This window comes from Nasonia vitripennis (assembly GCF_009193385.2).
Source record: "Nasonia vitripennis strain AsymCx chromosome 1 unlocalized genomic scaffold, Nvit_psr_1.1 chr1_random0013, whole genome shotgun sequence".
Classification (NCBI taxonomy): Eukaryota; Metazoa; Arthropoda; class Insecta; order Hymenoptera; family Pteromalidae; genus Nasonia; species Nasonia vitripennis.
The window spans coordinates 135,094-159,232 of NW_022279601.1; the positions used below are offsets into that span (position 1 = coordinate 135,094).

A 24,139-nucleotide genomic window follows, 5' to 3' on the forward strand; every position below is an offset into this window, starting at 1 on the left:
TGTAACGAACATACCTCTACATTTGGGACATGGTGCATAACTTGATCCAGTGTGCTCAGATTTTGATTTTGGTGCTCTAGCTACTCTTAATATTCCTGTATTCCACTTTTTTTTGGTGTTGAACTTATGATCTCCACTATGTAATAATTTCTTCATAGGACTTCTACTACCTTTTTTAGATCCACTCGCATTAATCATTTCTTTTACTTCAATTTCATTAGAATGCTTTCTTTTTAGGTGAAGTTTCAAATGAGTCTGGCCAGTCATACAAAACTTGCAAAAATGTTTTTTTCGAATTCTTGCAGTACCCTTTACTTGTGGGACTGCTGGTAAAACTTTCAACTGCTCGAAATCAAGACCTTCAAGTTCTTCAGTACCGCTTGAATTAATTGTTTTATTCTGCTTTGAACTTGTAGGCTCATTGTTTGATATTGTATGGTCTGAACTCGTTTTAGTAGCTGTTCCTTTCTGGTTAGTACTATTTGATTTATCTTGCTCTGAAAAATTAGGATTATTGCTTGATATATTATTTTGTGAAGTACCTGATGGTTCATAATCTGAATCTGAAAATACAAATATTATTAAAAGGTGAACTGAAGATTTTACATAAAATAAAATCATTAAAATACAGAAAACATTTGGACAACCGCTGCTGCTAGCAGATGTGTGCATAGTACGTGTGAAAAATATTACAGTTATGTTTGAGCATGATAATCTGAAAACAGTAATGTGAAAACTCGACTGGAAAGTTGGTGCACATTCCAGAACAAATGTTGTGCCAAATTCTTTTCTGAATAACCTTTTGAATTATTATTATAAAATAATTTAAAATTTACCTAATTGATTTGTTATATCAGCGGACACTGCAGTACCATTTATCATAGCAGAATCATTCTCGTCCAATACTAAAAAAAGTTGATTTATAAATACAAAAAATTAAATAGTATAAATTGAAAATAATTTTATTTAAAATTATTTACTTACAAGAAAGTTCTGGTAACTTGACTGGTGGTGTATCATCCCTACTGAAAAAGTCACGTGATAATCACGTGATAGTCACGTGATAGTCGCATGATAATCGCGTGATATTTTCAACCAATTTATCACGTGATAATCACGTGATATACTGAAAAATTATTTCAAAAAAAATTGCATTTTAAATTATTATTAAAAAAATCATTTTTAATTAATAATTAGTAAAAATGTTATTACTTATTATAATTGAAATAGAAATACACAAGTTTGTATTAAAATATATCTTTATTGATATTTATACATCATTTAACGAAAATACTATTTTTCAACAGCAAGAATACAAAAAATATATTTTTTTTAGTCGTAACCTACATCTATACTTATTACTTTGATCAGACTTTTGGTTACGTTAAACGTAAATAAAATTAATATTACAGTTCAGTTTAATCTTTTTTATTAAATCTCATAGGGACAGCTATATTTTAAAGTATCAAAAATTGATTAAAATATGTATTAAAAAGTGATACAAAACTTAGAAACGTTGCAAACAGCAAATAACAATTTTTATAGATACCATATACAAGGTACATGTATTCTGAGGGTAAAATCAATAAATTGAATTGTTTTAGCTACCACAGACTTACTAAAATGCTAAGTGTTAAAGGGAATAATTAATTTCATTTAAATAAGTTGTATAATCTAGCAAAAACAAAGGCTTGACAAATATAAAAATTATAAAAAGTTATAAAAAATGATAAACATTTAATAAAAATGATTAGTTAGTATGCGATAACAGAATCAAATAAAATGTATGGATTTTAAGCTTCGTAGACCATACCTAGTATATAGTGTACATAAAAATTGTTATTTGTTATCGACAGTGTGTTCCAAAGTTCCCTATACACCACTCTATAATACATTTTTTAAACAATTCAAGATAAATACAAAAATAAATTGTAACCATTTATTTTTTGGCTAATTAATGTGTATCTGTCCCCTTAATTCGCAGATTATTATTTTATAGAAAACAAAATTATATTAATAAGCATACCTTTTTTTCAATTATAATTTTGGCATTTTTAAATCATAAAAATTTTTAATCTTCACAAAAGAAAGTTGTAAATGTTAAAAAAAAACATTTCTACTACGGACCTTGGTAATTGTACCTCAATTTTTTTCTTTTAATACGGTTGATTTTAGCTTCCCTGTCTTCGGCGATCGCTTTTTTTATTTCAGCTGCTCTTAAATTACGAATAGCATATCTAATACAAACCTAAAAAAAATTTTAAAAATGTAACATATTTATTATTGATTAATTATAATGCAAATTTATAGAAGAATATTCACTAATTAGAAGTCGTAGTAAATTTTTTTCTACTAGTTTCACCGGAGATCTGCCTGGAATATTCTTTGCACCGTTAGTTAGATCAAATGCTCTATTAGCTAAGCGCAAGTGTCCACCCCAAAGATGCTTAGCAATAGTTACGATGAAGTATGATGGCTTCTCTACATGCATAAATTCCCATACTGTCCTATCGATGCTTATATTTTCACCAAGGTATATCAATAATGAACATAAAATTAAACAACATGAATTTTAAAAAATATTAAAAGCATTGTAAAAATATAATTGTTATAATAATCCCTTATAAAAAACTCAGTATGTTTTTTCATCCAGGAATAGTATGTATTGTGCACTATAGAGGCCAGAAGGTTAGTTTTTAAAACAAAATATAATAAGCATTTATGAAGATTTACAAACGCACACCAAAATATTCCTTCTGACCATATAGTACATCATCTTTTAATAAAAAGTAATATAACCTCTCCATTTTCAGTAACTGTGTAACGTTTTTGCTTTTCTTGAAATGCATCACCTTCTCTTGCATTTTCATAGTAAAAAATGCAATCTAGAATAAATTCATTTGTTCTTTTGTATGTTCGTTGAATTCCTACAAATAAAGTATTCGTGTGATATATATTAAATTATAGAAGTAATAAAAGTATTGATTTTGATTTAGATTTAGATTTATTTATGTACTATCCGTGCAAATAATAAAACAAAATATAGGTTATATGGCTGTTATCTATTATTTAACGTTAAAATAATATCAAATCATAAATATAAAATAACATACAAAAAATACGTATTTATTTTCAAAATAAATATTAGGAAATCAATAAAAATAAAAAATTATGAAAATATATCAATATTAAATATAAAAATTATATCGGGTTGGATCTCACATTTAATTTTTCTACTTAGTTATAATATTTATAAAATAACTTTTCTCACCTAATTCTTCATTGTTATCAGCATCGGTAACTTGATCATGTTCATTGTTATCAGCATCGGTAACTTGATCATGTTCATTATCATCATTCTCGTTATTTCCATTAGCTGCTGTTTCATTAGCATTATTGTTATTAACGGCTTCATCATTTCTTTGAGAAGGCATTAATTCAGCGTCAATATTACTAGGTGCAATTCTATTATCATTGTCATCATTAAAAGATAATGAAAGATTATCATCAGCTATGCTATTCCTGTTTTCATTTCCATTATTGTCAGTATTCTCGTACTCAGATCGCAAAGTCAGAGGTTCTCTGTCATTCTGTGAAGGTAGTGGGCTTGGAGGTTGTTTTCTCTGAGATGTGCTACATAAAAACTCTTCAAAACTCAAAGAACGCCTGCAATTAAATTTTGTGCGTTGCACTGACAAAGGTGAACTTGATCGACTGCTCTGTGGTGTAGAAGCATCTGAATTTCTAGGTGACGCTGCTTGTTGTTTGGCATCATTGGTTTGCTATTTATTATAAATGATATGCAATAAGATATTTATTAAAAAAAAATTAATAAAAATTTCAAGTATATTACATCATATTCTATTTTACCTTGTCTGTATTATTAATGTTAGCTGGCTTTGGTGTATATTTGTTAGGAATGTTTATATGTTCTAGATCTACACGGACCTCTTTCAATGGTAATGTACTCAGACTAGTTAAATTTTTATCTTTTTGCGTATTTGCATTACTTTGCTGACAAGAATCAGAAAAAGTTGGCATCGTAAAAGCCATCTCAAATTTTTTTAATATTGCTTTACTTCTATCATTTATAGCTGATTTTTTTTTTTGATTCGTTCTGCTTTGATTTCTTAAAGTAAAAGAGAAATTATGTTTGAGATAAATTTACGTGTAAAAGTTCAAAACATACAAAATACGAAGTAATACACATACTTCTTTCAAGTTTTCGACTTCATCAACTACTTTTCTTTCATCGTCTGATTCAGTTGATGTAGAAGCATACTTTTTATTAGCTACAGGTTTTCTTTTGTTTTGTAACTCTCGTTCAATATTTTCTTTGCTCGCTACAACAAAAATGAGATAAAGAGATATTTACTAATAAGATATATTTATCAAAAATTAATAATTAAGTATAAATGTAAGACAGTTAACCTTGACTTAATAATCAAGTACAAATATGCAAAAGTTAACCTTGTTCAGGTTAATTTTTGCTCTGCGTTCCAAGTTAAATTGTATTTTATGTATGCATCTATATCATCTATATAACTTACCATCCAAACAAAGAATGAAAACAGAATATAAATCATATGGATGCTCGCACTCTTCACCATCATTGCACGCATCACCTTCATCGCCACAGTAATACCATTTTACGTAATACTTTTGCTTCGGATCATAATCAGTGGAACTCTTAGGCTTGAAACTTGCTTCATTTTTGTTATTGATACTTATAAGATCAATGTTCACGATTTGCCTTACATTGTCTTTTAGATACTTTACTAATGCATATTTTATTGCATTACTCATATTACTAATTCTTCTATTCAGTACGGATGTTAGCAGAGTATTCTCAAGTGCAATTGTTTTGCACTTATCAAAACATTTATATGTACATACATGTACATTTATGGATAATTTATGTTTATAATTTAAATATTTTAATTTAAGTTTACAGATCCCACAATTATATTTAAGAAGATTTTTTCATATATTTAAAGTAAATATTACACGTTACTTTTTTTTGCACCTAAAAAATTGCAATAAACTTTTTAAAAATAATATATATGCATTGTGCACGTGTGTGTATACGTATATATATAATATATATATATATAAATTCCGTGCAGATCATAGACTCAGTATTTAACGTCTTAGAGGGCCCTCGCACGTAAAAAAGAATAGCAAGGAACGGCGACGATTAACATTATATATATATATATATATATATATATATATATATATATATATATATATATATACATACACACACATATATATGTGTATGAACATAGTGTACCTATAACTATAAACATAGTATACTTGTATACTTATTTAAAATGTTATAGAAAATACAAAGTTGTATTTTTTATAGAAATATTTTCTTTCTTACAAAAATTAAAACTAATATTTTATGAAATTCAAGTTATGTCACAAGAAAAAAAGAAATACTTATTTAGTAATGCACCTTTTACTAACCATGCAAGAAGAAAAATGAGATCAACAATAAAAAATACATTGGTATGTATTAAAAGTAATATTGTTTTATTTATTTTCAAATATTTAGATTAGCATTTTATTTATTCTACTTTGTTTGTTTTTGCTACTCCATAACCTAACTATTAAAAAAAAAAGCAAGAGAGTGATTTAAGAAAATTGTACACATATTAACTAAACTGCCCTAATGTAAATTTTATAAATTTTATAGTTTCCAAATACTGATATTCCTGATGCAACGAACAATGACTTATTGGAGAATACAGATCAACTATCTGATAATGAGGAGGATATGAACGTGGAAATGTCAGTCGATTATGGAGCCTCAAGACTATTACAAGTAGTAAGTTTATTTAAATATTTAAGATACATTTCATTTTACAGCAAAGTTGTTTCTTATAATTACAATAAATATAGCTATGTCATACACTACAATCATAAAGTATACAGCAGCGTATAAAATTAAAAACAATTGGAACAAACAAATTTTTATGATACGTGCATACGTGCATGAAAAAGGCCCTTTTTCATGGATTAAAATAAATAGGAAATCAAGTATTTCTAAGCGAAGGGAGAAAAAAATGCCAGCATATTTAAGGGGACAAATACACCTTAAATAGTCACAAAATGAAAAATTCAAATTTTTTTTTTTATATTCTTCCAAAATTGTTTAAAAAATGAATTAAACTATTAAATATATTCAAGAATAATGTAAGAAACATAAAACCATGTTCATATGTGCCATATTATCAAGTATGACATTTCTTCGAAAGCCAAATGTCAGAATTTTCATTTTTCAGCTACCGCAGACTTACTTAAGATTTGGGCTTCGAAGGGCACTTTTATACTAATAGAACTGCTTGAAATACACATGTTCAGGTTATGAATGTGGGAATTTATAAAAGAATTTAATTTTAAAAAGTTGCCTATAATTCATGCATAATATTTGTCATTTTATTAATTTTTGAACAAAATATTTTAATTTTTCAATTTTTGACTATTAATGGTGTATCTGTCGCCTTAACAATTTCAAAAATTTCAAAATTATTATAATTATTAGTACTAAACATTTTTTAAATTTCTTAAATTTTTTAAATTTTTTAGTTTTAAATTTTCAAAATTCTTGAAACGATTATAACATTCAAAATTTTTTAAAAAATTTCCAAAATTTTAAAAATATTTAGTTATTACAATTTTTTAAAATTCATGATTTGCTTGAAAAAGGGCCTATTTATCTTATAAAAAAAAGTACGGTGCGCAACAAGAGGGAAGTGCCTTTTTAAACTCGGACGATGTTTTGAGCTCTCGTGTTCGTCTGAGGCTTATTCAAAATTCAAAAAAAGAATTTTTGCCCGATTAATGGAAAAGCAAGCAAAATAGTATATTTTGTAACACACTCACAATTTTCGCGTTTTCTGTACCTATTAATGAAACTTAAGTGACTCATTTTTGACCGGCGAGGAAAAAAGTTATTTTAGCGGACAAAAAAAACTTTTTTTTAACACATGCACGATTTTCGCGTTTTTTTGACCTAAAATTAGGGACTACCCTGTTAAAAATAGTCAATAGAGATCGATTAAATTATTAATTGAATTCTAAGCTATATCTGAATCCCTTTTTTTACATAAGAACTCGATTAAATTAGATAGAATTGATAGGAATTAATAGGAATCGATAAAATTATATAGAAAAAAGGACTAGTAAAGTTAATAGAAATCAATGTCTGCTATTAACTATCTACTTCAATTGTTGTTTTCCGTATTAAAATTTATTGACTTCCGTTGATTCTAATTAATTTTAATCGAGTCCTCATACAAAAAATGGTATTTAGAATTAGCATAGAATCTATTGATAATTTAATTGATCTCAATCGATCCCTATAGACTATTTTTAGCAGGGTAAAGTAGTCGTTTTCCGACCGGCGGGCGAAAAAATGCAGCAGCGGGCTTAAAAGTATTTTTACGCCCACTAATTTCGAGTAGCGGGCGTAAAAGTACTAGTTTGCGGCTCGTAAACGCCCTCGCCTTGACTCGTACTGCAAACTCCACACTCGACCTAAAAAAGCCCACTCTACGCCGTTGGTACACAATATACTATTTTCCTACTTTTCGGGAAATAAGAACTTTTTGTTTAACTTTTGCGGGAAAACAATATTTGAGGTAATAAACATTTGTATAAGAAATTAGAACAATTCAATTTCATATCAATCACGTTTTATAAATTTGTATTTAAAAAAAAAAAATTTAACTGTTTTTCATAACAAGTTTTAACCTAAAATTGATTTTTAAAGTAAAAACATCTTTTAATATGAAGAAATAATTGAATAAATAGAATTTTTTTTATAGGTCACTGATACTAATGATGAGTCTGATATATTGAGTTATTCGAGCGATGAAGAACTGCTAAAGATTTTAGAAGGAAACGACAATGAAGATTCTAACGGTTTTAACAAGTTGTTTAACGATACAAACTTTTTTGAATCTCTTAATTTAACTGTTGATAGTTCTCCAGCAGAATTACTGTTGATGTCTTTGAAGTATTCTGTGTCAAATAAATTATCAGTTACAGGAATATTAAATTTATTAAAGTTTGTAAATAGATTATGTGGTAAGAATATTTTACCAGAATCAAAATATCAATTTGATCAATTATGCAAGAATGAAAATACTTTAACTCTTCACGCAGTATGTCTGACTTGCTCAATGTACATAGGTACGTTTGAAAAATCAAATAAATCTGTCAACTGTGAGAATTGTAATAGCTTAATAGATGTATCTAATCCTTCGAATGCGTGTTACTTTGCTATAGTAAATCCATCGAATGCTGTTCGTGATTACATAGAAAGTCACGAAAATTATTATGATTATATTGTGTCCGAAAGAATTCACGAACCAAATGTCATAAAAGATATTTATGATGGGGAATGTTATAAAAATTTTCTGAATAACTTAAATACAATTGATCGACATGCGTACGCAACAGCAGTCTTCAATACAATTGGTGCACCAGTTTTTGAATCTTCGAATGTATCTATTTGGCCTATTTATATAATGCTAAATGAAATTCCAATTCATAAAAGGTTAAACAGTACTATTGTTACTGGTTTATGGTTTGGCACAAGCAAACCAGAAATGTCAGTTTTTCTCGATGCATTTGTTGAAAGCATGAATCATTTATCAACCATAGGAATATCGGCTACGATTAAAAATCAACATCGTAAAATTAAATTGTTTACATTGCTTGCATGCGTTGACACAGTCGCTCGTGCACCAATGAATGGTACCACTCTATTTAATGGAAAGTATGGCTGTGATTGGTGTTTGCACCCAGGTCATTATTATGGTGGATCCATGAGGTATCCATTTAATATTCCATTTCCAAAAGAAAGAACTACAGAATCAGTTGTTGAACATGCAAGAGAGGCAGTGCGTACGCAAAAACGTGTTTTTGGAGTTGTAAACGCATCACCGCTTATAAATTTAAAAAATTTTAATATTATAGATGGATTTACTCCTGATTACATGCACTGCTTTTTAGCTGGAGTAGCGTCCCAATTCACAGAAAGAATACTTCAACATGTAACAGTTCCAGACATACAATATATGGATGCTTTATTAATTTCAATCAAAGCTCCTCATGCAATCGGAAGATTATCGAGGCCATTATCACAGCGTAGTAACTGGAAAGCCACAGAATGGGAGAATTGGCTTCTTTTCTATAGTATAACTGTTTTAAATACAGTACTAACAAACAGAAAAATAATGCAACATTGGGCGCTATTAGTTGAATCTCTATCGATTTGCTTGGGAACGAGAATCACATATTCTGAATTAAATAGAGCGAATGGAATGTTATATAAGTTTGTTTCGGAGGTTGAAGACATGTATTCTTTAACGGCGATGACATATAATGTTCATCAATTGCTTCATCTTGTCAAAAGCGTTCATAATTGGGGACCATTATGGGCACACTCTACTTTCCCATTTGAAGCAGCAAATCACAAACTATTAACAGCGATTCATTCTGCGAAAGGTGTTGTTTTACAAATCATAAGGTACACAAACATACAACGGACAGTACAAATCTTAGAAAACAGGTTATATCCATATTGCTCTAAACTTGTATTAGATTTTTGTCAACAAATCACTTCACCGTTAGCTCGAAAAACTTTAAAAATATCCTGTATCACATATTTTGGATGTGGAAATATTGTGCCACCAAATATAGCATTACTTTTTAATGTAGCAAAAACTACATTAATATTTTCAAAAATGGTCCTAAATGGTTGCTTATATGCTACATCAGAAAAAATTAATAAGCGTTCGTGTAATTACTATGCTCAACTGACTGATGAAACTTTCATAAAAATACTATATTTTTTAGTTGACACAGAAAGTAAAGTAGAATCAACAGTATGCGAAGTCATTAAAACGCGACCTAACAAATATGCAAATGTAGTGAAAGAAGTTACGAATATTTCAGAAAAAATTTGCGTACCTACTAGTTTCATTGTAAAACCTTGTATTTTTATTGATACGAAAGATGGGATGTATATAATTCCTGTACCAAATGTAATTTCGCACTAAGTTCAATATGTGATTACAAATGTATTTGTACTGTACAATGATTATTTATTTTTATAATTCATGTATATATTTTAAATAAATCTATATTTATCTTTTAATAATGTGCATCACATTAATTATTTAATAAAATCGTATTGTAATGCAAACTTGTTTATTTCAATTCCATTTATAACAAGTAATAACATTATAACAGATTAATAATTTAAAATGCAATTTTTTTTTAATAATTTTTCAGAATATCATGTGATTATCACGTGATAAATTGGTTGAAAATATCACGCAATTATCACGCGATTATCACGTGATAATCACGTGATAATCACGTGACTTTTTTCAGTAGGGATCTCTTATGATGTTTGAAACATCAATCCCATCCAAATCATCTGAGTTGATTTCATCATCCTCGTTTTCATTTTCATCTTCAGAGCTATTAACAAAACTGAAGTCACTACAATTTGAACTAGTTTCATCCGAATCATAGTCTTTTTCAGACTCAGGCTCAAAAGGAAGAGTTTTGAAGATTTCAGTTAAAGAAGAATTTGAAATCTTCTGTTTAACGTTTTCATTTTCAATTATCTCTTTATCTGTAATTAACATTTAAATATATGTTTTGATAAAGAAAATAAAATTATTTGATTTTGAAATAAAAAAAAAAGACACTACCATGTAGATTCTTTTCTAAAATCTCTAACTCTTTTTTTTTAGTTAAACCTTTATCTGTGAAATAAAACTCCATATTAACGTTATCTGATTGATTCTCTGCTACAACCACCATTTCAGAAGTAGTACTGTCAATCTTTTCTGAAATATTATTAATAACATCAGAAGTTTCAAGCAAAACTTGCGGAGCAACATGATCTGGTTTTTCTGTAGAAGTATTACTGTCACTTTTATCTAAAATCGGATTAATTGTATCAGGAGTTTCAAACAAATCATGTGAAGCTGCATCATCCAGCTCTTCTATTATGTTTCCATCAATAATAATAGGTATTCCACTCAAATAACTCATGGTAAATATTGTACTTTGTGATAACTTAAGATGGTTGCTCTCATCCTGACCTTCACTTGAAGAGTTTTCTAAAAAGATAATTACAACATATAAAATTTATTAAGATAATGTCGGAGCCACGCTGATTGGTTGAAATATTCTACCTTTCCTAACCTCAAAATTTTATTTAGATCTTAAATAATAAATATATAAACCTATTTATCGCACAAAAACGCTGTGTTCCGCGATGCGTGTTATAAAAATGTATGCTCACAAATGCTTGAATATGTATAATTATAGATAATTTTTGCAAATAACAAAAACTACGACACGAGGTGAAGGTGGCGATTGAAACTGAAAATCAGTAAGATGACCGCCACTTACATATACTATGACGATGAGCCAAGCAATTAATATAATAATAATTGCAATGCACGTCATAGTCTCCCCGGACGACACATTATCATGTATACTACATTACATCTGTTCTAGCTACTGCGGCGCACGACTAATCGTGCGAGTGGGAGAGAGAGGAGACGACGCGCAGGTAAGTGCGAGAGAGAGAGAGAGAGAGAGAGAGAGAGAGAGAGAGAGAGAGACAGCGCGATAGGAACCCGCGGAAAATTCGGCAACACTGCCGGCGCGAGAAACACCGCGCGCTCGCTGCCTCTGGTCAACAAGAACAGAGACCGTTGAGACTTGCTCTTGCACGCACGCATCTAGCTTTCTCCGATCATCTTCCCGTTTCGCTTACATACGCACCTGACAGCTCGTCTAGCTATTCTCGCGAGATTATATTCTCCCGCGCTCCGCGAGCAACTCGGTGTGTCAATACCATCCGAACCAGAGGCTGCGAGTGCGACGGCCGACTGTATCGTCCGACGCAGAGGACAACGAGACATCGTCCGACCCCGGGCACTACGAGGCGACGACCGACTACCAGGCCGGCTATTGGCGATCTTCCTGCGACCGACGCAACGCTCGTAGGCGCTTCTTCGTCGACTGTAAGTGTCAGTTCTTCTCTCTCTCTCTCTCTCGTACCGTGTCCGGACGAACCTCCTTTGCCTCTCACTCGGCGAGTCGACAACAGTAGCTTCGTCCTTAAGACGAGCCCTGTATTCGAAGTGAAGAATAAACAACCAAGTTATTTTAAGAAATACTCAAGTTCTTAGCATCCTTTCCCTGCCGCCTCCGCGGGCTCACGTCTATCAGCGGCGTGAGCAAATCTGAGTCGGCCGAGCCGTGCCTTCTGCACGCCCGACAATCTATTATTTATACCCGGCCTTCTGCCGTAAAGAACAAAGTAACGACTGCTGATCATTAATTAAAGCTAGCCGTTATAATACATTATTTAATAAAATAAAGCTTTTTACTAATTAGATCAATAAAAACTTTGTGTTCCGCGGTAACACAATAACAAACAATTATCAATTTGATTTTCAATAGTACAAAGTATATTATAAGCAAACAATGTAAACTACGAATCGAGGTAGGGTCACAATTGGTCACGTTGGCTCCGCATCCCCTTAATGCACAAATTATGTATGATTTATTCTTGAAAAAAAACATGTATTTTTTGTACATATCTTCAGGAAATATTAAAAATATGTACTTTAGCATGTAACAATTTGGAATTTGTTATTTAAATAATATTATTTATATTTTTGCCGACGAAAATTTTTATAACAAATGTACCCTTTTGCAAAAGTATATATCATCAACTAAAAACAATTGAATAAAACGCTGGAATCTTTTGCTTCCTCCTAGAGGAAGCTTTGTAATAGTAAAATTTTGAGTTTCTTCAAAACTTCTAGAAAATACTTTTACATACCAGCGGCCGGGAAGTGACATTTCCCGTCCGCTACGCGGACGGGGAAAAGTCACTTTCCGACCGCCGGGGCATGTAAAATCACGTACGCACCACGGCCGGGAACAAAGAATGCTCAGATCGCATGTTTGCCACCCTCGGCTTCGCCTCGGGCGGCAATACACATGCGATCTGGGACATTCTATATTTTCCCGGCCTAGGTACGTAATATACTATTTGGTGTGTTAGAAATTCAAATCCAGTGTTTTTAGAAAATGTCCGTATAGATGTGTGTGTGTGTGTGTGTGTGCGTGTGTGGGTGTGTGTGCGCGCGTGTGTGTGTATGTGTGTGTGTGGATGTGTGTGTGTGTGTGTGTGTGTGTGTATGTGTATGTATACCGTAATATTTCTGAAACTACTTAATTAATATCAATAAAATTTGACATGCATATATATTTTTTGATTCTGATCTCGGGAAAAGCAGTTATTTTTTTATTTTGCCAACTAGTTTTCGTTTAATGGCCATTTTTTGATTTTTTAAAAACAATATTTTGCATTTTTTTTAATGATCGCTTAAATACAATTAATCTAAACAAATTGCATCACAAAGAGCATAAAATTACCTACTTTTTCCCGTTTGGTCCTCGGGATTCACTGCTCAGGTCGGCAAATAAAATGAAAAAGGTGAATTTTTTTTTTAAATTCATATCTATGAAACCAAACATTATAACCTCGCGAAAAAAATCATGTTGATGGGCCACGTGTCAAACGATATTCCATTAAAATTTCAAGTGATTTGACTACTTATTTTTTCAGTATAAAATCGAAAACTGGAAAAAATGAGTTATTTTTGTGCCTCGATTACGGGAGTACGAAGGCTTTATAGCCCTTAAGATTTTGGGAAAAAGTAGATATTTTATGTGTCTTGGCTAAGTTCATTACGCAGCTTTCAAACGCTTATGGTTTTTAAGATATCAAGGTTTCAATTTTTTTTTGTAAATTTTTTGATTCCCTATATCTCTAAAACAATGCAGTCAAATGCTTTAAAATTTTATTTGGTAATTTACCATAAAAAAGCTATCTGCTGCTAAAATTTTAAACGATTTTGTCAAGTGGTTTTCAAGTAAACAGCCGAAATGTAAAAATCGATTTTCCTCAAAAAAATTTTTTTCCTTGTATAGGGGTGTCGTTGCACGTCGTTTTAGTCCCTCCGTCGAGGAACGACAAAACAATAGCGGTTTTTTCATACAAATAATTATTCTCAAGGTCATTTACGCATATTGAAATATATAGTCTGCATGAAGCACTTCAGCAGAACGTTAGCCCAGACAATTACAAAATGCATGAAAACATCTTATATTAAAACAATATATTACATATAGAGATCATAAATTAATTTGGAGGAAGCTACGTGCCAATGAATTGGCAGCGGTTTTTTATTTTATATCCAATTTAAATTTACAAGATCTTTTCCCAAATTGTTACATGCTCAAAAATACTTTTTAATATACCACAGAAATATAAAAAATACATTTTCATTTTCAACAGCGATTATTCAACTATACCTAATAATGTTGAACCAGTATCTATATCAATCACACTATCTTGAATGACTCTTGGACCTGATACTTCTTTCTGAATATCATTTTTACGTTTGTTGCTTACATCATTGGAAAGCCTTGGCAAAAGTACCACGCATGTCTGAACGATTTCCTTACTTTCAGCATGCTGCAGCCCATCTAAAAAGAATGATTATAAATGAAAAAAATTAATAAGTACATAAATAATACCTCCCAATCTAAGTAATTTCTTCTGAGGAGCTGAATGCTAGATAAATTGCTACAGTTTCTGAAATTTTTAATATTATTTAGATATAATTATAATTTTAAAAGTTTATCAGAATAAACATAGAGCACTATTAAAACACATTGTTTTCTCAAAGAAACATTAGAAAGTATATATAATACAAGGTATATTTATAAATGTATCGTGCTTTAACCGATCAGATATAGTTTTTAGATGCTTCATTTTTCCAGAATTAATTTTTCAACAAAGGAGGATCAAAAACTTTTTTACGATAAAACTGTTTCTTTGTAGTAAGACAGTGTATGAGGTGATTTCCTACTCTAAAAAAGAGAGGAATCATCATTCTATTCGTTCTCTGATTGGTCGTCGATTGGCCAAAAAGATTACGAGATAGATGGCGGGACGCGCGTGATAGTTTGTTTCTAACCTATAAAAATGTTTAATATAAACCAGAGCGCGCGGAGCGCGCATATTGATCTTGCTAGTTTTTTATAAATAATGGCCTGTAACTACCTAAGGAGGGTCATCTTGATTTTGAAATAATCAACAAATTCAGGGAAAAAAAATTCATACTGTAATTACACGTAAATATGTATTTAAAAAAAGCCAATACAAATTTTCGAGTCATTTGGATACCTCATTGACGAGATATTGATAATAGAATTTTTTCCAATTTTGCATGAAGTACTCTTACGAAAAATCCCATTTTCCTGGCTTTGATTTGCGCATATTCAATGTATTTGTTACTATTAGGGATATCCCATCGGAATAGCCGTCAGAAGTTTCGAGAATACGTGTATTTGTATGCGTGTTTATGTATATGGGTGTAAGCCCTGTGTGTATATATATATATATATATATATATATATATATATATATATATATGTTTATGTATACGCGTGCGGCGCTCAGCGCGTAAGCGCGTCTAACCAAGCGATTAGTCTGCCTCGAGCAACAGATATGAGCACACGCATAGGAGTTCGGAAGCCCTCGTGTACACCAAGTCCGATGAGTCCAAGGACGATGATATTCGGTGTGTCGGAATAAAGATTGCTGATTTCATAAAGCAGAATTTGAATTATTATCCCGCCCTGTCTCCTCTAATTCTCAATAGGTTATGGGCCCAGTGGTGCATTAACGCTGGTAAAAGAAGAGAGACAGGAAGAGGTGTGAAAGCCGACTGTGAGAAAAACTTTGTTATAAAAGTAAGGATATCGCGTGGCAAGCGAAGACGGTCGAGAAATGGCAACAAACGGTGAATCGCCGGTGCACCTGAACAAGTTGGACGGGAGTAATTATCAGTTATGGAAATTCCAGATGCGAGTGACGCTCATGGCAAACGGTGTGTTCGGGGTAGTGACTGGTGAGTTGAAAAAGCCAGATGATATGACAAAGACCGAAGAAAAAACGTGGGCAGCAAACAGTGCAAAAGCAATGTGCTTGCTAGCTGGCTCAATGGTGCCAAGCCAACTAGAGAACGTTATCACATGTGACAGTGCATACGAAATGTGGTCAAAGGTCAAACTGATACACGAACAAAAATCGGCGGCTAACAAGGTGAGTCTTCTGCAAAGGTTTTATGCGTGCAAAATGGAGCCGACCGAGACCGCGGTTTAGTTTTCTACAAAGGTGTTAAAGATGGCTCGTATGTTAGAGGACCTAGAAGAGAAGATTTCGGAGCTTGGCGTCATGTCTAAAATTCTCGGAAATCTACCGTCGAAATTCAATAATTTTGTAACCGCTTTGGATAGCGTGAGTTCGAACGACCAAACACTTGACAACCTTCAAGAGCGCTTAATTAAGGAAGAGAAGCGGCTTAGTGAGAACGAAGAAGAAACCACCGCTCTTATTGTAAACACGAGGCAGAATAATAATATGACGATATATAAAGGCGAAGAGAGAACGAGACTGACCTAACTTGACCTGCTACTCTTGCAAGAGGGTTGGACACCTTGCTCGAAACTGCCCAAAGAAAATAAGATCATCCAATAGAGGTAAACAAACATCGAATAAGCGATCAGTGGCTTTCATAGCAACAACTAGAGGCGAGCAGTCGAATCCAGATGGCAGCAATGCTCAGTTGGTGGTGGAGGAATTCAGCAGGATCGATTGCCGAGATTTCTGGATAACTGACAGCGGAGCTTCGAGACATCTGACTAACCGGAGAGATTGGTTTACATCCTTCACGCCGTGCAGCGGCGAGAGCGTAACGCTGGGCGACAATGAGAGCTGCGATGTCAAAGGCATCGGCACGATCGAGATTGAGATGTATAATAACGACAGGTGGGCACTTGGTAAAATTGATAATGTGCTTTATGTTCCAAGGAGCGATGCGTTATTAGTTTATTTATTTATTTATTTTAGGAAGACTTCTTGACTTCTATTAGTAACTCTAATGCTTAATCGTTTTGATTGGTAGCGGAAAAGAAAAAGAATATTTCTATAAAACCATTAATATTATTCAAATTATTTATTGTTTTCTTATGATAAGAAACAAATTATTATTGTGTCAATATATTAACGATGAACTAACCACTATTTAACTTACCTGACAAATGCGATGTTATTTTTGATAGATGTAGAATTATAAAGCAGGGCATTATTAATGAACAAATAATCGGCTATTACTGTCGTCGTAATCCCGCTATCGTGGAGTCGTAGTTGTTAGGTTATCGGTGGGTGTGGCCGTGCATAATGTAACTATTTAAAAAGTACGCAGCCATTCTAGCAACATGCAAAAGCAAATATGCTGTCGTTGTAATCATATTTGAGTATGCGAGGAGTCTATTCGCCTTTTGTTATTATTGCTATCGCTGTCGTCATAATCCGGTTGCGCAGTGCCAACAAGTAATGTTCTATTATTGGATCAAAGTATCGTCACGACTGTGCACGGTATTAGTGTCGGTCGTATCGTCATCTTCAGAATACGTTATACGCTGATCTCATAATCCTGTAACTCCGTGCTACCAAATTTTTTTCTACTATTAGATAAAATAACCGCACAACCAGGCACGGTATTAATTTAAGTTTTATCATTATCTTGAGGATAGGTTGTAATAGTAATTTTAGAAGTATTTGTATAAAGATACAAGTGTACCGTTATGAGCTTATTTTCTTATTTGAGTTGTTGAAAGATTTTTTAATTTCTGTTACCCTCTCTAATGCTCCATCGTTTCGTTTGGTAGCCGAAATGAAAAAGATTATTTATATGAAAGAATTTATATCATTTTTAATATTTATTGTTACCCTATGAAATAAAAATGTAAACGTGCCATTATATTAGCTATGTATACTTACCGAACAAATAACTTTAAATATTTGTGACGTCAGCCATGACACTTCCCATGTATTTCTCATGGGAGGTGTCATGGCTGACGTTCCAAATATTTAAAGTTATATCGTCCGGTGAGTGTACAAACCACATATTAATTTACTTGATAAATGCGATGTTATATTTGATAGATGTAGAATTAAAAAGCAGGGCATTATTAATGAACAAATAATCGGCTATTACTGTCGTCGTAATCCCGCTATCGTGGAGTCGTAGTTGTTAGGTTATCGGTGGGTGTGGCCGTGCACAATGTAACTATTTAAAAAGTACGCAACCATTCTAGCAACATGCAAAAGCAAATATGCTGTCGTTGCAATCATATTTGAGTAGCGAGGAGACTATTCGCCTTTTGTAATTATTGCTATCGCTGTCGTCATAATCCGGTTGCGCTGTGCCAACAAACATTTTTCTACTATTGGATCTTAGTATCATCACGAATGCGCACGGTATAATTTAAAGTTTTATTATCATCTTAAGGATACGTTGTAATAGTTTGTATAAAGATACATGTGTACCGTTATGAGCTTATTTTCTTATTTGAGTAGTTGAAAGATTCTTTAATTTCTGTGACCCTCTCTAATGCTCCATCGTTTCGTTTGGTAGCCGAAATGAAAAAGATTATTTATATGAAAGAATTTATATCATTTATAATATTTATTGTTACCCTATGAAATAAAAATGTAAACGTGCCATTATATTAGCTATGTATACTTACCGGACAAATAACTTTGAATATTTGTGACGTTAGCCATGACACTTCCCATTTATTTCTCATGGGAGGTGTCATGGCTGAGGTTCTAAATATTTAAAGTTATATCGTCCGGTGAGTGTACATACCACATATTAATTAACTTGACAAATGCGATGTTATATTTGATAGATGTAGAATTAAAAAGCAGGGCATTATTAATGAACAAATAATCGGCTATTACTGTCGTCGTAATCCCGCTATCGTGGAGTCGTAGTTGTTAGGTTATCGGTGGGTGTGGCCGTGCACAATGTAACTATTTAAAAAGTACGCAACCATTCTAGCAACATGCAAAAGCAAATATGCTGTTGTTGTAATCATATTTGAGTAGCGAGGAGACTATTCGCCTTTTGTAATTATTGCTATCGCTGTCGTCATAATCCGGTTGCGCTGTGCCAACAAACATTTTTCTACTATTGGATCTTAGTATCATCACGAATGCGCACGGTATAATTTAAAGTTTTATTATCATCTTAAGGATACGTTGTAATAGGAATTTGCTTTCGGCAATCGGCTAATGCTGTCGTCGTAATCCCACTAACGAGAAATCGTAGTTGTTAGGTTATCTGTGGGTGTGGCTGTGCATAATGTTACTATTTAAATAGGACGCAACTATTCTAGCAACATGCAGAACCAAATAATTATGCTGTCGTTGTAATCATATTTGAGTAGCCAGAAGACTATTCGCCTTTTGTTATTGTTGCTATCGCTGTCACGATAATCCGGTACATCTGTGCCACCAAAGCAATTTTAATTATTAGACATAAGAAACGACTGGACCATCATCTTGAGGATGCTAATTAATAATAACTTTAATGGTTTTCATGAATATATCCTAGCGATGCGTTATTAGTTTATTTATTTATTTATTTTAGGAAGACTTCTTGACTTCTATTAGTAACTCTAATGCTTAATCGTTTTGATTGGTAGCGGAAAAGAAAAAGAATATTTCTATAAAACCATTAATATTATTCAAATTATTTATTGTTTTCTTATGATAAGAAACAAATTATTATTGTGTCAATATATTAACGATGAACTAACCACTATTTAACTTACCTGACAAATGCGATGTTATTTTTGATAGATGTAGAATTATAAAGCAGGGCATTATTAATGAACAAATAATCGGCTATTACTGTCGTCGTAATCCCGCTATCGTGGAGTCGTAGTTGTTAGGTTATCGGTGGGTGTGGCCGTGCATAATGTAACTATTTAAAAAGTACGCAGCCATTCTAGCAACATGCAAAAGCAAATATGCTGTCGTTGTAATCATATTTGAGTATGCGAGGAGTCTATTCGCCTTTTGTTATTATTGCTATCGCTGTCGTCATAATCCGGTTGCGCAGTGCCAACAAGTAATGTTCTATTATTGGATCAAAGTATCGTCACGACTGTGCACGGTATTAGTGTCGGTCGTATCGTCATCTTCAGAATACGTTATACGCTGATCTCATAATCCTGTAACTCCGTGCTACCAAATTTTTTTCTACTATTAGATAAAATAACCGCACAACCAGGCACGGTATTAATTTAAGTTTTATCATTATCTTGAGGATAGGTTGTAATAGTAATTTTAGAAGTATTTGTATAAAGATACAAGTGTACCGTTATGAGCTTATTTTCTTATTTGAGTTGTTGAAAGATTTTTTAATTTCTGTTACCCTCTCTAATGCTCCATCGTTTCGTTTGGTAGCCGAAATGAAAAAGATTATTTATATGAAAGAATTTATATCATTTTTAATATTTATTGTTACCCTATGAAATAAAAATGTAAACGTGCCATTATATTAGCTATGTATACTTACCGAACAAATAACTTTAAATATTTGTGACGTCAGCCATGACACTTCCCATGTATTTCTCATGGGAGGTGTCATGGCTGACGTTCCAAATATTTAAAGTTATATCGTCCGGTGAGTGTACAAACCACATATTAATTTACTTGATAAATGCGATGTTATATTTGATAGATGTAGAATTAAAAAGCAGGGCATTATTAATGAACAAATAATCGGCTATTACTGTCGTCGTAATCCCGCTATCGTGGAGTCGTAGTTGTTAGGTTATCGGTGGGTGTGGCCGTGCACAATGTAACTATTTAAAAAGTACGCAACCATTCTAGCAACATGCAAAAGCAAATATGCTGTCGTTGCAATCATATTTGAGTAGCGAGGAGACTATTCGCCTTTTGTAATTATTGCTATCGCTGTCGTCATAATCCGGTTGCGCTGTGCCAACAAACATTTTTCTACTATTGGATCTTAGTATCATCACGAATGCGCACGGTATAATTTAAAGTTTTATTATCATCTTAAGGATACGTTGTAATAGTTTGTATAAAGATACATGTGTACCGTTATGAGCTTATTTTCTTATTTGAGTAGTTGAAAGATTCTTTAATTTCTGTGACCCTCTCTAATGCTCCATCGTTTCGTTTGGTAGCCGAAATGAAAAAGATTATTTATATGAAAGAATTTATATCATTTATAATATTTATTGTTACCCTATGAAATAAAAATGTAAACGTGCCATTATATTAGCTATGTATACTTACCGGACAAATAACTTTGAATATTTGTGACGTTAGCCATGACACTTCCCATTTATTTCTCATGGGAGGTGTCATGGCTGAGGTTCTAAATATTTAAAGTTATATCGTCCGGTGAGTGTACATACCACATATTAATTAACTTGACAAATGCGATGTTATATTTGATAGATGTAGAATTAAAAAGCAGGGCATTATTAATGAACAAATAATCGGCTATTACTGTCGTCGTAATCCCGCTATCGTGGAGTCGTAGTTGTTAGGTTATCGGTGGGTGTGGCCGTGCACAATGTAACTATTTAAAAAGTACGCAACCATTCTAGCAACATGCAAAAGCAAATATGCTGTTGTTGTAATCATATTTGAGTAGCGAGGAGACTATTCGCCTTTTGTAATTATTGCTATCGCTGTCGTCATAATCCGGTTGCGCTGTGCCAACAAACATTTTTCTACTATTGGATCTTAGTATCATCACGAATGCGCACGGTATAATTTAAAGTTTTATTATCATCTTAAGGATACGTTGTAATAGGAATTTGCTTTCGGCAATCGGCTAATGCTGTCGTCGTAATCCCACTAACGAGAAATCGTAGTTGTTAGGTTATCTGTGGGTGTGGCTGTGCATAATGTTACTATTTAAATAGGACGCAACTATTCTAGCAACATGCAGAACCAAATAATTATGCTGTCGTTGTAATCATATTTGAGTAGCCAGAAGACTATTCGCCTTTTGTTATTGTTGCTATCGCTGTCACGATAATCCGGTACATCTGTGCCACCAAAGCAATTTTAATTATTAGACATAAGAAACGACTGGACCATCATCTTGAGGATGCTAATTAATAATAACTTTAATGGTTTTCATGAATATATCCTAGCGATGCGTTATTAGTTTATTTATTTATTTGTTTTAGGAAGACTTCTTGACTTCTATTAGTAACTCTAATGCTTAATCGTTTTGATTGGTAGCGGAAAAGAAAAAGAATATTTCTATAAAACCATTAATATTATTCAAATTATTTATTGTTTTCTTATGATAAGAAACAAATTATTATTGTGTCAATATATTAACAATGAACTAACCACTATTTAACTTACCTGACAAATGCGATGTTATTTTTGATAGATGTAGAATTATAAAGCAGGGCATTATTAATGAACAAATAATCGGCTATTACTGTCGTCGTAATCCCGCTATCGTGGAGTCGTAGTTGTTAGGTTATCGGTGGGTGTGGCCGTGCATAATGTAACTATTTAAAAAGTACGCAGCCATTCTAGCAACATGCAAAAGCAAATATGCTGTCGTTGTAATCATATTTGAGTATGCGAGGAGTCTATTCGCCTTTTGTTATTATTGCTATCGCTGTCGTCATAATCCGGTTGCGCAGTACCAACAAGTAATGTTCTATTATTGGATCAAAGTATCGTCACGACTGTGCACGGTATTAGTGGCGGTCGTATCGTCATCTTCAGAATACGTTATATGCTGATCTCATAATCCTGTAACTCTGTGCTACCAAATTTTTTTCTACTATTAGATAAAATAACCGCACAACCAGGCACGGTATTAATTTAAGTTTTATCATTATCTTGAGGATAGGTTGTAATAGTAATTTTAGAAGTATTTGTATAAAGATACAAGTGTACCGTTATGAGCTTATTTTCTTATTTGAGTAGTTGAAAGATTCTTTAATTTCTGTTACCCTCTCTAATGCTCCATCGTTTCGTTTGGTAGCCGAAATGAAAAAGATTATTTATATGAAAGAATTTATATCATTTTTAATATTTATTGTTACCCTATGAAATAAAAATGTAAACGTGCCATTATATTAGCTATGTATACTTACCGAACAAATAACTTTAAATATTTGTGACGTCAGCCATGACACTTCCCATGTATTTCTCATGGGAGGTGTCATGGCTGACGTTCCAAATATTTAAAGTTATATCGTCCGGTGAGTGTACAAACCACATATTAATTTACTTGATAAATGCGATGTTATATTTGATAGATGTAGAATTACAAAGCAGGGCATTACTAATGAACAAATAATCGGCTATTACTGTCGTCGTAATCCCGCTATCGTGGAGACGTAGTTGTTAGGTTATCGGTGGGTGTGAACGTGCATAATGTAACTATTAAAAAATTACGCAATTATTCTAGCAACATGCAAAAGCAAATATGCTGTCGTTGTAATCATATTTGAGTAGCGAGGAGACTATTCGCCTTATGTTATTATTGCTATCGCTGTCGTCATAATCCGGTTGCGCTGTGCCAACAAACATTATTCTACTATTGGATCAAAGTATCGTCACGACCGTGCACGGTATTAATTAAAGTTTTATCATCATCTTGAGGATACGTTGTAATAGTTTGTATAAAGATACAAGTGTACCGTTATGAGCTTATTTTCTTATTTGAGTAGTTGAAAGATTCTTTAATTTCTGTGACCCTCTCTAATGCTCCATCGTTTCGTTTGGTAGCCGAAATGAAAAAGATTATTTATATGAAAGAATTTATATCATTTATAATATTTATTGTTACCCTATGAAATAAAAATGTAAACGTGCCATTATATTAGCTATGTATACTTACCGGACAAATAACTTTGAATATTTGTGACGTTAGCCATGACACTTCCCATGTATTTCTCATGGGAGGTGTCATGGCTGAGGTTCTAAATATTTAAAGTTATATCGTCCGGTGAGTGTACATACCACATATTAATTAACTTGACAAATGCGATGTTATATTTGATAGATGTAGAATTATAAAGCAGGGCATTATTAATGAACAAATAATCGGCTATTACTGTCGTCGTAATCCCG

The 24,139-nt window shown here is 32.5% G+C and overlaps 2 protein-coding genes across 3 annotated transcripts; one reads left to right on the forward strand and one right to left on the reverse strand.

The window, feature by feature from the left end:
• Positions 1–1,303: 1,303 nt before the first annotated feature.
• Positions 1,304–4,647, reverse strand: LOC107981530 (probable WRKY transcription factor protein 1). 2 transcript variants are annotated; one of them, XM_031921553.2, is made up of 8 exons: positions 4,551–4,647; positions 4,213–4,343; positions 3,871–4,129; positions 3,344–3,782; positions 3,272–3,310; positions 2,800–2,927; positions 2,323–2,539; positions 1,304–2,248 (listed from the first exon to the last, which is right to left on the reverse strand). In XM_031921553.2, the coding sequence occupies exons 3-8, from the start codon at positions 4,051–4,053 to the stop codon at positions 2,238–2,240; spliced, it is 1,017 nt and encodes a 338-aa protein (XP_031777413.1). In that variant the 5' UTR covers positions 4,054–4,129; positions 4,213–4,343; positions 4,551–4,647; the 3' UTR covers positions 1,304–2,237. The 2 variants fall into 2 exon arrangements, with proteins under 2 accessions (XP_031777413.1, XP_016843048.1); XM_016987559.3 differs by having other exon boundaries at positions 1,305–2,248; positions 3,272–3,782.
• A 650-nt stretch (positions 4,648–5,297) lies between these two features.
• LOC116415911 lies at positions 5,298–10,478 on the forward strand. Its single transcript, XM_031921549.2, has 3 exons — positions 5,298–5,517; positions 5,705–5,836; positions 7,839–10,478. The coding sequence occupies exons 1-3, from the start codon at positions 5,425–5,427 to the stop codon at positions 10,077–10,079; spliced, it is 2,466 nt and encodes an 821-aa protein (XP_031777409.1). The 5' UTR covers positions 5,298–5,424; the 3' UTR covers positions 10,080–10,478.
• Positions 10,479–24,139: the final 13,661 nt, after the last annotated feature.

Coding starts and splice junctions, on each gene's coding strand:
- LOC107981530 (XM_016987559.3), bottom strand. CDS start 4,053: ATGGCTTTTACGATGCCAACTTTTTCTGATTCTTGTCAGCAAAGTAAT. Junction 2,928..3,271: donor TGATAACAATGAAGAATTAG/GTGAGAAAAGTT, acceptor CTTTATTTGTAG/GAATTCAACGAACATACAAA. Junction 2,540..2,799: donor CAGTTACTGAAAATGGAGAG/GTTATATTACTT, acceptor TGTTCATTATTG/ATATACCTTGGTGAAAATAT.
- LOC116415911 (XM_031921549.2), top strand. CDS start 5,425: ATGTCACAAGAAAAAAAGAAATACTTATTTAGTAATGCACCTTTTACT. Junction 5,518..5,704: donor CAACAATAAAAAATACATTG/GTATGTATTAAA, acceptor TAAATTTTATAG/TTTCCAAATACTGATATTCC. Junction 5,837..7,838: donor CCTCAAGACTATTACAAGTA/GTAAGTTTATTT, acceptor TTTTTTTTATAG/GTCACTGATACTAATGATGA.